The 14,919-nt window shown below is 42.0% G+C and overlaps 1 protein-coding gene across 1 annotated transcript in view; it reads left to right on the forward strand.

The window, feature by feature from the left end:
- The first annotated feature begins 12,741 nt into the window (after positions 1–12,741).
- UHRF2 (ubiquitin like with PHD and ring finger domains 2) overlaps positions 12,742–14,919 on the forward strand; it is a 75,289-nt gene continuing 73,111 nt past the window's right edge. The window contains exon 1 of the mRNA XM_068551842.1: positions 12,742–13,227. Within this exon, the coding sequence (XP_068407943.1) occupies positions 13,075–13,227 (153 nt within the window). The 5' untranslated portion in view covers positions 12,742–13,074. The remainder of the gene's footprint in view (positions 13,228–14,919) is intronic.

Consider the following 14,919-nt stretch of genomic DNA (forward strand, 5'->3'; position numbering starts at 1 on the left):
GTTCCAGTTACATTGGCCCCATGGAGAGGTGAGGTGGTAAGGCTGCTCTTCTGTTTACTGCCTTGTCTCTTAATTCCCTCCCCACTGTCCCCAAAGCACCACTAACATAAGGCTGCAGAATGGGTACTATGCTTTTCTGAAAAATTGTGGGAAAGACAGAGTGTATTACAATATAGGAAAAAACATAGAACTGGATGCTATATGAACAGAAATAAAGGTCCCCTTGGACCAGCACCTTAGTTCCTAGACTTGTTTCCACTACCCTCCTTCATAGTTCACTTTTACCCTCCTTTTCCCTTCACAGTGTGGTGCTAACCCTACTTCAGAAATATTCTAGTCCCTAACACAGGAGTAACATACTACTCATAAGCTCTGTGCCTTGTATCTCACCTCCACCTAGAGCAATTCATCTGAAGCTGGACGTTTCCCCAAATCTGCATTGTTATATCTAGGATAATAGTCCTTGGGAATCTTCAGCAGAATTTTGGGACTCAAAGCATACACCTTTTCATGAAACCTTTGCTATTTTAGAGGACAGTTATGCCTCCTCACTCCTCCTATGGAAATCTAGTAGAAAACACACATGCACACACATACACATTCATGTGCACACATAGGTGCACCACATGTGTGCAAAGAGCATATGCACACACGGTCACACACATGCATATATATTCACATACATGTGTGTATGTACCATACCTTTCCCAAAAAACAGAACAACCAATCTCTTATCAATATTCTTAAGTCAGGAACCTGTAGAACACTTAAGAAGATTTTATTTGTTTGTGTGTGTGTGTGTGTTTGGTTTGTTTTTGTTTTTGTTTTTTTTAATTAATTAATTAATTTATTTTTGGCTGTGTTGGGTCTTTGTTGCTGTGCGCAGGCTTTCTCTAGTTGCGGTGAGCAGGGTCTACTCTTCGTTGCAGTGCACGGGTTTCTCATTGCAGTGGCTTCTCTTGTTTCAGAGTACGGGCTCTAGGCACACCGGCTTCAGTAGTTGTGGCTCATGGGCTTCAGTAGTTGTGGCTCGTGGGCTCTAGAGTACAGGCTCAGTAGTTGTGGTGCACGGGCTTAGCTGCTGCGCAGCATGTGGGATCTTCCCAGACCAGGGCTCGAACCCGTGTCCCCCGCATTGGCAGGCGGATTCTTATGCACTGCACCACCAGGGAAGCTCTATGTGTGTGTGTTTATAAGAAGCTTTTAAATTTAGCTTTTCTTTACTTTTCACCAGATCAAATTCTCATACTGGGCTTTCTCCCTAATTAATCTCTGAAAGAGGAGGAAGAAGAGCAGAAAGCTTTTTAATTTCTCTATACAGATCAACCTGAGGCCAGGGATAAGATTTACATTTTCATTTATGCCACCAACAGATAGAATTTTAAAATCCACTTTTTCTAAGAAGGAAATCTATATAATTATGTGTATGTATATTATAATACACATATGGTAAAGTGAATACATCATAAGTGTATAGTTCACTAAATTTTTACATATCTAAACCCTGCTGTGGCCCCTACCCACATCAAAATATAGAATATTATCATCACCCAGAAGTTTTGCTTGTACTCTTCCCAGTCAACACCAGCAATTCCTTTACTCCCCAGAGGTTTGACTTCTAAAAGTATGGATTAAATTTGCATCTTCTTGAACTTTATATAAAGGGAATCATATAGTATGTGCTTTTTGTGCCTGGCTTAACTTAATCAATAATTTTGTGATTCATTCATATTGTGGCTATATTAGTAGTTCATTCTTTTTTTATTGCTGTACAGTATTCTATTGTATGTATACACTACAATTTGTTCATCCATTCTCCTATTTATAGACTTTTAGGCAATTTACAATTTGGAGCTATTATAACTAAAGCTACTATGACATTCTTGTACACATTTTATTGAACATACGCACTAATTTCTATGCCCAGGTTTCAAATTTGGTTTAATCAATTTGCACTCTCACCAGCAATGTACAAAAGTCCAGCTGCTCTATATTCTTGCTAACACTCAATATTTTCAGTCTTTTTATCTTGAGTCCATTCTACCAAGACTTGTGATAAGTTTTAAGAAACTAAATATTGTTGTGATATTCTTAAAAGCAACTTTTTTTTTTCAAAGCAAGGAACATGACTTTTTTTTTTTTAAATGGGAATTATTTATTTATTTATTTATTTATGGCTGTGTTGGGTCTTCGTTTCTGTGTGAGGGCTTTCTCTAGTTGCGGCAAGTGGGGGCCACTCTTCATCGTGGTGCGCGGGCCTCTCACTATCGCGGCCTCTCTTGTTGCGGAGCACAGGCTCCAGACGCGCAGGCTCAGTAATTGTGGCTCACGGGCCTAGTTGCTCCGCGGCATGTGGGATCTTCCCAGACCAGGGCTTGAACCCGTGTCCCCTGCATTGGCAGGCAGATTCTCAACCACTGCACCACCAGGGAAGCCCAGCAACTTTTATTTTTATGGGTAAAAACCAAAAAAACAATAATTTCTAAAATCTTTCAGATTGTATCATGATATATTCTGTGGGGTCACTCAAGAAATTATTATATATAATTTTGCCTTATCAGGGATTAGATAAAATGATACTGGATCATAAATTTCAGGTAGATCAAAGTTTACCAGCATCAACTGGTCATGTGACAAAAACATTCAGCCTGTACCAGCACATATATGAAGCGCACTTATAGCAATAATCTGTGGTAGACTGAAATATTGGAAGATTGTGAGAAGTAGAGTAACAAAGTTACTAAAGTCATAAAAGATTATCAATGGTAATCTATTATGACTAGGACTGGTAGGAGTTATGTTTTAGATTAATTACAAAAATGGCCATAATTATTTCCCTCTCTATCCCTTTGCAATGAATCTTTGCAGCTCCTCCTTTTAAGAATAGGAGTCAATTTTCCCTCTCCTTGAGTTTCGGCTGGTTTTATGACTTGTTTTGGTCAATAAAACCTGGTGAATTGACCCTGTACCAATTCCAAGTCTAGGCCTCAGGAGGCCTTGTTGGCTTATACTGGCTCTTGTAGAACCCTGCACATCCACAATGTGAACAAGCCCAGGCTAGACCTATGTGGTGCAGTGACAGATCATCTCAGGTGACGCCATTCTAGATCCAGCCAGCCATCATCTGAGAGAAGAATTATTCAGCTGGGCCTAGCCCAAATTGTTACCACATAGAATAATGAGTTAAATAAATGGCTGTTGTTTTAAGCCTCTAAGTTTTGAGATGGTTCGTTAGGCAGCAAAACCTAAGAAATACAAGAAGTATATCTCAAGTACTTGATGGAGAAGGAATTCTTAATTATTATTAGGAGAAATTCACATTTAAATTGCTTCTGAGTCCTGCCAACAGCTGCTGCTGGTAGTGGTAGTCAACATTCACTGAATGGTATGTTAAGTACTTACATGTGATATCTCATTTATTCTTACCACAAATCTACTAGGTACCTAATCAATTACAGTTGAGGAAATTGATGTTTGCCTCACATAGTTTACTCCAAAGCTGACTCCAAAGCTGACGCTCTCAACCACTGCATCACCAGCTAAGAGCGAGAAGCTTACACTGACCCAATACTACCTTTCCTGCTCATCTCAATTTACAGGTAGTAAATTGATAGCCAAGAAAAGCTATGATTTGCCCAACGCAGTTCCTTCTAACTCCCAGTCTAATATAGTCTTTTGTTAAAATTCTTTGTAGTCTATAAATTATATTAATGCTTATGATAAAAACTTGTGTTAGTTTGTAAGAGAAAATATGTAGGCTAAATATTCTAGAAAAATTCTCTTTCAACAACCTAGAAGGGATAATAAAATTTCTTCACTGTATGGAAACCTTATAAAATGTAATTTTAATAGTACAGTTTTGGAAGGAGTGCATTAGATGTACCTGGTTTATTCACATTGTATAAATAACATTTTAGGTACCAGGGAGAAAATGAGAAAATGGGACTGTATTTTTGTAAATATTTCTCGCAATTGTGTTGTAATTTTTTTTGGCTTTACAAAGTTATATTTTAGGTTTTTAATTTGGGGTCTGGGAGTGAGCAGAGAGAAGGCAGACAGTAGATCTTTTTTCAGTTTTGGAAATCCTCTGGGATTTCAAAAGAGGATCGAAATCTGCCTCAAGGGCCTCACAAACATGATTTGCTTTTTGAACTAATAAAACACCAAATTAATTTAGCTACATGTAAATTTGCCAAGCAGAAGTTAGCACTTCATAATTTATCTCCATCTTGAGCTGACAGAACCCCTATTGGAAAGAGTTCCCTCAGGCTCATAAATCCAAAGCCATAAAATGCTTTTTAAAATAACACCAATTCTTCCCATCCCAAATTCTTTATTATCGCAAATCACTAACAAGATCATTTGAAAACCAGAATAAATTCTATTGACTGAATGCGCTCAGATGTTGTGACGAAAACAGAGGAAAGTAACCATTATTGAGTGCCTGTGCAATAAAACTTTGTCTCATTTGGTTCTTGTGGCACTATAAGAGGTATTATTATACCCTTTTCAGGTACAGAAATCAAAGCTCAGAGAAATTAAATAAGTCACCCAATGCCATAATGCTGGTAATGAGAAGAACCCAGATTCAAATTCAGGTCTATCTAATTCTAGAGCCCATGTTCTTTCCGTCATGCTACATAACTTCATTAAATCTGCATTAAACAAACTAATTACTAAATGGATATGGATCAGTTATACAGTATTTCTCACTCATGTAAATCTGCAAAATAATGTCAACATGTGTTTTTAACTGGAAAATGAGGAGGGGGGGCGTACCTTTCTATAGAAAGTATTTTAATGTCAGTAACCTTTCTCCTTCACAGGCAATAATCCTTACAGCAAACTAAATATTATATTAGTGAGATTGAAACTATTTTTTCCTCTAAAATAGTCTAGGAAAAAAATCTATTTTTTATCTCAATTTTCTTGTCCTTTTTCATAAATAGTAATAGTTTTGAGGGTGTTCAATACCTTAGAACTTAGGAATTTAGATCATTAGAAAATGTACAGCAAAGTTTTTTCTATGCAGAAATTATAACTATCTGTATAAAAGAAGACATGATTTATCTGCCTCCCTGCAAAGAGGAAGTGGGAGGGCATGAAGAAATGATCTCAGGTGAGGTGGGGTAGAATGATGAAGAGAAGTGTCTTTGCCTTTAGAGGCCCTGCATATTATGCAAACTTGTTTCTCATTCCAAGTAGACACCTGAATACTAGTTCCTCCCTCCCTCCCTTCCATCTTTCAACAACCACTTGTTAAGTATATCTAGGTACCAAGCACTGTTTGTGTTGGAAACAAAGATTAAGAGATTAAGTCTCTGTTCCCTAGGGAATCAAAATTTTAATGGGGAAGACAATCATGCAAACAAATAATTACAGCTCTGAGTTAGATGTTAGACATATGAACTAAGTATGGGAATACAGAGGAAGTCTTTCCTTCAGCTGGGAGGTATCAGGAAAGGTATCCTCAAGGAAGTGGCATTTGCAGGAAATCCTAACATATGAATTAAAATTTTCTAGGCAGAGAAGACATGGTAGGAAAGAGCCAGTCTAAGTTCAAAAGAGGGTGGCTAGAAGGGTCTAAAGGTAGGTGTTTACTGACCTTTACCCTCAAGAATAAAAGACGAAAAGTGGAGTCCAGTGAGGCTTTTCATAAATCAAAATTTAGTAAATCTGTCAATTTTATTCAGTGTTCCTAAAATTTCTAAAATTTCTTCTTAATGCAGAGAAGCATGATAAGGATGGGGTTGGGGATGAGTTATAACCTAAAATAACTTTCAGGGAACACAATATATCTAAAGTGTCATAAATTTTATATTAGAGCTGGGGTCAGCAAACTATGGCCCATAGGCCAAATTCTGTACTCTGCCATCTATTTTTATAAATAAAGTTTTATCAGAACACAGGTACACCACTCATTTACATATTGAGTAGAGCTGCTTTTGTACTACAACTGCAGAATAACTAGCTGCAACAGAAATTGTCTGCCCACAAAAATCTAACATTTACCATCTGAGCCTTTAAGAAACTTTGTACTAGAGCTATATATCAACATGAGTAAGTGTCAGAAAAATAATACTGAGTTTAAAAAGTAAGTTTCAGTGTTATAAAGAATCATGTTATACAAAGCTTAAAAAGACCCCAAATTTACTACTGTTTAGAGATACATGTATTAAAAGTATAAAGACAGGCATGACAATAATAAATAAGACAATGTTTATCTCTTTGGAAAAGGGAGAGAAAGAGGAATGTAAACAGAGAGGGGTTTTAACAATTTGAAATGTTTTATTTCTAAAGCAAGGTGGTGAATACAAGTGTCTATTATATTATTCTCTATACCTTTTTTTGTATGACTGATGCATTTCATAACTTGAAAACTCTTGGTTGTACAAAAAAAAAAAAAAAGGAAAAATTAGATGGAGGAGTTATGTTGCAGATTCTACTGCCCCCAGATGGCTGCAACATCTTCCATCCCATATACTCTTACAATGTGGCTTTGACACCACTCCCATCTAGAGGCGGGGTCTCTACCCCCTCCCCCTGAAACTGAGTGGGCTTTTGTGAATGTTTTGGTCAAAAGAATATGGTAAAAGTGACACTATGTGACTTTCAAACTAGGCCATAACAAGTGATACAGCTTACACTTTGCTCACTGGAATTCTCACTGTTAAAATCTTCAACTACCATGTAAGCAGCCTGACTGCTTTGAGGCAGCCATGCTGTGAGAAAGTCCAATCCAGCCCAGAGAGAGAGACCACAGGGAGAAGTCCTGAGACTTCTCACGGAGAGATGCCTAGCTAGTTCCCTACTGTTCTAGTCCCCATTCTTCCAGTTCTAACTGCATCTGACTGCAGCAGCATGACATATTCTGATCCAGAACTCCAGCTTTCCAACTAAGCCATTTCAGAATTCCTGTCCCACAGAAACTGAGAGACAGTAAAATGACTGCTATTTTAAACCTCTAAAATTTGTTTTGCAGAGCAAGTTGTAAATGGAAGTTGAACACTAAATTGACCCCATCATCAGGAAGTTAAACTCTAACAGCCTTCAGTGGAGAAATCTGAGCAAAATTGATCCAAAAACCCTCAGAAAGGTTGAACAATAAGAAGGACCAATCTCAGAAGGCATGGGACTGAAAACAGGAATAAACTGCAGGTGTTTAATGAGAATCCCAGATCCCCAGTCCTATTTGAACCATCAGGTATTCCACAGAACCAGAGCACTCACTGCAAGAAGGATGAGGATTATTCTCTGGACAAAGTGGATGGGGAGGCCTCCAGAGAAACAAAAGACGGATAGCTGAAGGGTAAAGAACACTGGCTAAAGAGGAAGGACATGGGAAATTTAAGCTCTAACCCTGTCACTCATTGATTACATGTCCTTGTCCAAATCATTTTCTCCTTTGTTACAGAGCTTAGACAGGAATGATCTATGAAGTAGATTTCCACAATAAAAATCTGTGATTCAATTAAAAAGAGAACACCCTTTAAAATATGGCTAGTTTAAGTAATGAATCACAATATGAAGTGCTTTTTAGTCAATGGAAATTCTAGTTCACTTCTTGTAACATGTAGTTCTTTTAGAAATAGCATTAGAAACTATAATAGAAAACCTCCAGTTAAGGTACTTTTAATGTTTTGTTTTTCCCCACAAGGGACCAATTAAAAGAGTGTGGGGGCTTCCCTGGTGGTGCAGTGGTTGAGGATCTGCCTGCCAATGCGGGGGACATGGGTTCGAGCCCTGGTCTGGGAAGATCCCACATGCCGCGGAGCAACTAGGCCCGTGAGCCACAACTACTGAGCCTGCGTGTCTGGAGCCTGTGCTCCGCAACAAGAGAGGCCGCGATAGTGAGAGGCCCGCGCACCGTGATGAAGAGTGGCCCCCACTTGCCGCAACTAGAGAAAGCTCTCACACAGAAACGAAGACCCAACACAGCCATAAATAAATAAATAAATTAATTAAAAAAAAAAAAAAAGCACCTGCATTTAAAAAAAAAAAAAAAAAAAGAGTGTGGGCCTGTGGAAAACTGTATGGAGGTTTCTCAAAAAACTAAAAATACAACTATCATATGACCCAGCCATTCCACTCCTGGGTATTAAAAAAACCCCACTAATTCAAAAAGATACATGCACCCCAACAATGTTCATAGCAACATTATTTACAATTGCCAAGATATGGAAGCAATCTAAATGTCCATCAACAGATAAATGGATAAAGAAGATGTGAGATATAAATACACACACACACACATATGCACACAGTGGAATATTACTCAGCCATAAAAAAGAATGAAATTTTGCCATTTGCAACAACATGGAGGAACTTGGAGGGTATTATGCTAAGTGAAATAAGTCAGACAGAGAAAGACAAATACTGTATGATATCACTTATATGTGGAATCTAAAAAATAAAACAAACTAGTGAATATAACAAAAAAGTAACAGACTCACAGATATAGAGAACAAACTAGTGGTTACCACTGGGGAGAGGGTAGGGAGGAGGGGCAAAATAGGGGTAGGGGATTAAGAGGTACAAACTACTATGTATAAAATAAATAAGCTACAAGATTATATTGTACAGCACAGGGAATATAGCCAACAGTTTATAATAACTATGAATGGAATAGAACCTTTAAAAATTGTGAATCACTATATTGTATACCTGAAACTTATATAATATTGTACATCAACTATACTTCAATTAAAAGAAAAAAGGGGGAAAAAAAGAGGCTGTGAGCCAAGGTATAGGGAACTGAAGGAATATGTATGAATCTAGGACTGTAAAAATGTTACAGTCCCTAGACCCAAAGAAATAAAAGAAGGGGGCTTCCCTGGTGGTGCAGTGGTTGAGAATCTGACTGCCAGTGCAGGGGACACAGGTTCGAGCCCTGGTCCGGGAAGATCCCACTTACTGCGGAGCAACTAAGCCCATGTGCCACAACTACTGAGCCTGTGCTCTAGAGCCTGCGAGCTACAACTACTGAGCCCACATGCTGCAACTACTGAAGCCCGTGCGCCTAGAGCCCGTGCTCTGCAACAAGAGAAACCAACACAATGAGAAGCCCACACCGCAACGAAGAGTAGCCCCCACTCGCTGCAACTAGAGAGCCCGCGTGCAGCAACGAAGACCCAACACAGCCAAAAGTAAATTTTAAAAAAAATAAAATAAAAGAAGGGAGAGGTTACCAGAACATGGAAAAGTGAGTCATGCAGAGCAGGTCACTTTTGGAGGAGTAGTGACTTCCCAGGAAGGCGAGGTGACCTTTCAGGAAGAAAGCCAGGGGAATAAATATACTGACCTCCCTCTCTTCCCATCGTGCAGTTTCCTGTCTGTGCTTCCTCCGCACTGGCCAAACTCAGTTGGAAGCCTGAGAGCACTGACCCCATTGATGTACTCTCTGCCCTTGAACTCCAGGACAGCCAGCCGGTAGAGAGTGGCCCTGGAGGAGCAAAAGGAAGGTAATCATCAAAGATGTGCGGATGAAAAGGTGGTAATCAGAACTTTAGAGACCAGATTGAAATTCACTTTACATATATATGTGTGTGTGTGTTGACTTTGAGACATTAGTTAAGAAAATGAGATATTCTGAGGGGTGATAAGATTCTAGAATATTTAGTTCTACGATCAATCTTTTATCTTTCTGTTTTGCCTCTTTTAACTTGAACGAATACTGAATCATGACAGATGGCATAAACTTTAGTATTTGCTTCTCATCCATGTAAATAATTCCTCTTTTCTTTCTTTGCTCACATCCAAGTTGTTTCAGCTACACATCTGGTAATAAGGCATGGTATGTCAGAACTCTCTGATATTATGGTTTTTGTCAGAGAACTTCTATCTTGTTTTTAAAACCGGGCAGCTTCCTAAGCAGACAACAGCATTGCAGGGGAAGAGAAAACCTTAGTTACAACATGCACTATGTGGAGAAACACAGAAGGATGTATTTTGTTACATATAAAAGCACTCTTTGCAGTTATTTATAGCCTAAGTAACATACTATTCACAAAAGCTCATGTTTCCAGATGTAATTAATTTGGTCTGCACAGGACAAATGTATCTTTTCTGAGTCTCACAGCTCTAAGCCCTGTTCTGTCAATCATTTGGGATCTACACTGACTAGATTAACACAAATCCTATACTGTCCCAGTAGATACCCAATGTTGACAGTAGTTTCCCTCCATCCTCCCCCCCCCACCACCACCAAGGGTTCTCCATGGAAGACCCACCACATTAAGAAGGGCAAATTGTCTTATGGGAATGAGTACAGGAGATCTTGACTAGTTCCTCTTTCAGAACTTTTCTACTTCCCTGCAAAACTTTAGACCGCATTTCCAACTGTCACTTAGATATCTCCATGTAGGTATATTTTGGACGCATTTCAAATGCTACACAGTGCAAAGGGAACTCACTGAATTTTCCCAGTTTGCTTCCTCTTCTAGTTAAGAGCATCACCATCTACCAAAACCATCATTTAAGTCTCCCAAACTGGAAACTTGGGAATTATTCTTAGCATTCCATTTTCCTCATTACTCATATCCACACATTCTACAAGTCTGATAGGCTTGATTTTCTAGAATACTCTAGAAGCTACCCTTTCTTCTCTCACCCATTGCCACAAATTTCACCAAAACTGACACAATTGCCTCTTCAATAAGCTTTCTGACAGCATCTCCCCCTCCTCTCCTTGTCCCTTAGTTTTTCCCTAAGGCATCCTTCCACATTCCTTCTTCTGTCTTTCCAAAGGCATATTTAATCACAACAGTGGACTCCTTTAAAAACCTTAGTTTCTCCCTGGGGCCCACAAAATCTACTGCTTTGAATGCTAATATTCACACTGTGTTCTTTTCCATTTAGTCAACCTTTCTCTTATATGCAACCTCTTCTGACCTGTAAAAATGCATACCTCCTGTCTTTGCTTAAGCACTCTCTCCTCTTTGGGCATTCTGTACTTAACTAAATCCTCTCCATAATAATAGCACAAAAATAATTTATTGTGTACCAGCAAGGGATAGGCACTATGCTAAACTCTCTACACTCATTAGATGTTATAAGCACCATTTTACATTGAGGAAATTGAAGTAAATAATTCGTCCAAGATCACATTTTAAGAAAACAGCAAAACTGGGTTTACAATTCAGGTCTATCTCAATCCGCGAACTGAACACTTAAATGTTGCCTTCATTACAATATACCATTTAACTCAGGTCAAGTTGTACCCCTATCTTTAAGCTCACAGATCATTCTAGTCCCCCTTCACTCATCTCTAATTGTTGTTTTAACCAACAACAGACTATTTAGTACTAAATTATTCTTCAATATTTTCATTTTTTCTAAATCTTATCTGAATTGGATTGTAAATTCTTTGTGAGCGGAGAATTAAAAAAAAAAATCTTAACATGCCTCCGCAATGGCATAGCATATCCTATAATAGCAAATAGCTATCTCTTATTGGGGCAGCTTATAAGCATGTTTAATATTTACACATGTAATGAATACTCAGTATTTGCTTTACTTAAATCAGGAGCAGACAAGATGAATTATATTTAGAGGATACAGTGAATGTAAAATTTTCAACAAGAGCAGAGACCGAAGTGTGTATCTGTATTCCATTTTTTTCTGTCCCTCCCATGTTGGGCCATCTTTTTTTATCATACTACTGGACTTCTCCGTACTTGCAGTTATCTTAAGTGGTTATTACAAAAATGCTGCTCTAACTTTAAGGTAATAATTTCCACCAGCTTGAATAGTCACGTTATGGATTTTGGCCAATAATAAGTCAAAATCTTATATATATAATTTTTTCTACCTTCATATGCTCTCTCCCTTCTTATTTGAAATAAGCCCACTGTTCGGTGTGTTAGGTAACCCTGCTTTGGGCCTGTTTCGGAGAATTTATTCCTGGTAGGCTCTCTGGAATTCCTTCTTCGGGGGTGTGTAATTTTGCATCTTTTAAAAGCATTTTCCATGACCCCGCAATCCCTTAGGCCAAATGCTCACTAACCCGGAAGGTCCACAAACGGAAACCGCGAGAGGCCCTCCGGGCGACGGCACCAACGCCTCCGTGGCCCGAGGTCCGGTTGCGAGCTCAGCGGGCCCGTAGAGCGCGATCCCAGCCGGCCCCGCAGCCTGCAGGCCTAGGGCCGCCACCTCGGCCCAGCGGCGGGAAACCCCAGGAAGCTGGTTTCCGCGCGAAGGCAGCATTCGGGCGGGCGGGAAACGAGTTCGCGAAGCAGAAGGATCCCCAAGGCCTTTCCTGGGTGGCCGGCCCCACCAGGCCGCGTGGCTGGCGGTGTCTGGCTAAGCGCGGTGAAGCGAGTTCATTTCCTTACACGCTTTCTCACAAATCTAGGCCGCGCCCGCGCGCACGCACACCGCTTTTCATGATCATACAAGTGCACGTCAGAGTTTCTCATCTTTGGTGTGTTTTTGAGACCACAGAACCGAATCGGCTAAGCCTGAGGAGTCGCTCGCGCTCTGGGTCGCGAAACCGAGACCAAGGGTGCAACCCATGTGGGCGGCTTTCTAACCGCCAGACACCCGAAGACTAGAGGGCGTGTCCAGGGCCCAGGTGCACGCTGAGGCGCAAGTAACGGCTCTCGGCGGCCCCGCCCCTCCGCCCCGCCCTCCCAGCACCCGCCCATTTTAGTTCCCTCAGGTCTATAGCCACTTCCCTGGTCGCTTCCTCTTTAAGGCGGAGCCCGGGGTAGATCTCGCGAGACCCGGGTTGGCGCCGTGACCTCCATGTGGGAGCTAGAGCTCTATAAGTAAACACTCCGCGCGGTGCAGACAAGGCTGTTTCCTATTTGTGAGGCGGGGGCTGTGAAAGCAGCCGCGCTTCCGACTGGTTCCGGTTTCCTTCCCTCCTCAGCTCTCTTAGGTGGGCTCGCGGTCTAGCATTCGCCGCCGCCTGTCGGGCCCGGCGTCTGGTCGGTCTTCCTCGCTTGTGCGCGCGCTCGCCCGCCGGCCGCGGAGAACCAGAGCAGCCGGAGAAGCGGCGCGGGCCGGGCGGGGCGCGGCGCCCGGAGCGCAGGGGGAGACAAAGCGAAGCCGGCCCCTTCTCCCGGCGCCGAGATGTGGATCCAGGTTCGCACCATCGACGGCTCCCAGACGCGCACCATTGAGGACGTGTCTCGGAAAGCCACAATTGAGGAGCTGCGCGAACGGGTGTGGGCGCTGTTCGACGTGCGGCCCGAGTGCCAGCGCCTCTTCTACCGGGGCAAACAGGTGAGGCGCGCCCACCGCACCCCTCTGGAAGCCCAGCAAGGGCAGCGGGGCGCCACGGGGATGCGTGGGCTGGGCGGGCCGGAGGGCTTGGTGCACCGCGCGCGCAGAGCGCACCTAGCTCCACTTCGGGTGGGCAACCCGCGAGGCTCAGAGTGAGGCCCTGGGCCCGCCTACAGGGCGCAGCGGGGTCCTGGTCGACCCCGTTGCAGGTGCGCTCGGCGGGGGCGCCCCGAGCGCCGAGACCTCATCGCCCTTACCAAGCGGGTCACCAGCCGCAGGCACAGCCCGCCAGAGCGCCTGGGTTCCCTCGCTTCCCGCGCTTGGTGGGGTCCGGGGCCCCTGGAGGGCGGGGAGGGCAGCGGGCTCCGGCGGCCATGCCGAAGCGCGGGTGGGGAGGGTCGGAGGCCCCCGCTCCCGGCCGCGCTGACCCGGCTCACGGTTCGTATCGCTTCCGTATCTCTGCCGGGCTCCGGGCTCCCAAATAGGAGGGGAAACATACATTGCTCCTTCTGGGGCATAAGACCCGAAGTCTGTCTCCTCACTGTGGAAGGGATTTGTATATACTGAAGATTCGAAGGGTTTACAGAACTTCTGGCCCTCGCTTCCCTCACCTCTTTTCCTATAATCAAATCTGTCGTGGGGCAGATTAGAGACCTGGGCTGAAGAAGCTGTTGATGTAACCCGGGACAGGTTTAAACTGCCAAGTGTTTGCCAAGGGGGTTGTTCGCAGAGTGAAAAGCAGTGTAAAAGATTCGTTTTGCTCTTATTTTTCACCTTCTAATAGACCCCTCACTCAGGCTTTTAACACAGCAATTGGAGCATAGCCAGCGGTACATACTTGAAGGCTGAAAGTGTTTTTTGGCGGTGAGGGTGTCTGTGGGCGTCGCTGGTAGTTGAACAGTTTAGCCTTGGTCTGGCCCATTGAAGAAGATTTTTCCTACTCACATGGCCTGTACCTAGAGACCCAGACCCATCCTATTTTATTGCCTTTTTCTTTTTTAAAAAACGTTAATCCACTAAAGAAGTTGGCATCCTCCAGTTGGTAGATCATAGTTTGGCTCCAATCCTGTGGTTTGAAATAAGTGTAACTCTCTTTGATTTGGTAGAAGTAGCCGTTTTCCTACAGCCAAAGGGTTTGAAAGGAATATTTTTCTCCCCTTCCTAGGCTTACCCTTTGAAAACTGCCTAGAAATTTCAGAGTAACAAGATTACACTCTGAGAAAGAGCCAGGGGTTTTTTTGTTTTCAAGTAAACGATAGCGTCTTTGATATGTGTTAGTAGCCAGTTTTATATTGATCTTCTAGTGTTAGACTTGTAAAAATAGCTGTTCAATTTAGTTGTAAACTTTGCTTTAGAAATAAATGTATGTGTATTAAACACTATGTAGCTTTATATTGCGATGCCTCCAGTGGCTGACACCTTTTTATCTTTTGGTCAAAAGTGAAAAGCATGTAATCAAGTTTATTGAATTTTATTTTCTAGCTAGGATCAATAGTACATGAATTCCTGGGATACTTTGGTGACTTCACCAGAGATAGAAATGAAGCATGAAAATGTATTCCTGGGCGACACCCCTTACAGTCTAATTATCAAATACGATAAAAAGAAAATGTGCACCTGGCTGTCTTTAGGAAAAGGTAGGGATTGGGATAAATTCAAGGCAACAGGGTACATTTTCAGGAAACCAGGAGG

The sequence above is a fragment of the Eschrichtius robustus genome, chromosome 10 (assembly GCF_028021215.1).
Source record: "Eschrichtius robustus isolate mEscRob2 chromosome 10, mEscRob2.pri, whole genome shotgun sequence".
Taxonomy (NCBI): Eukaryota; Metazoa; Chordata; class Mammalia; order Artiodactyla; family Eschrichtiidae; genus Eschrichtius; species Eschrichtius robustus.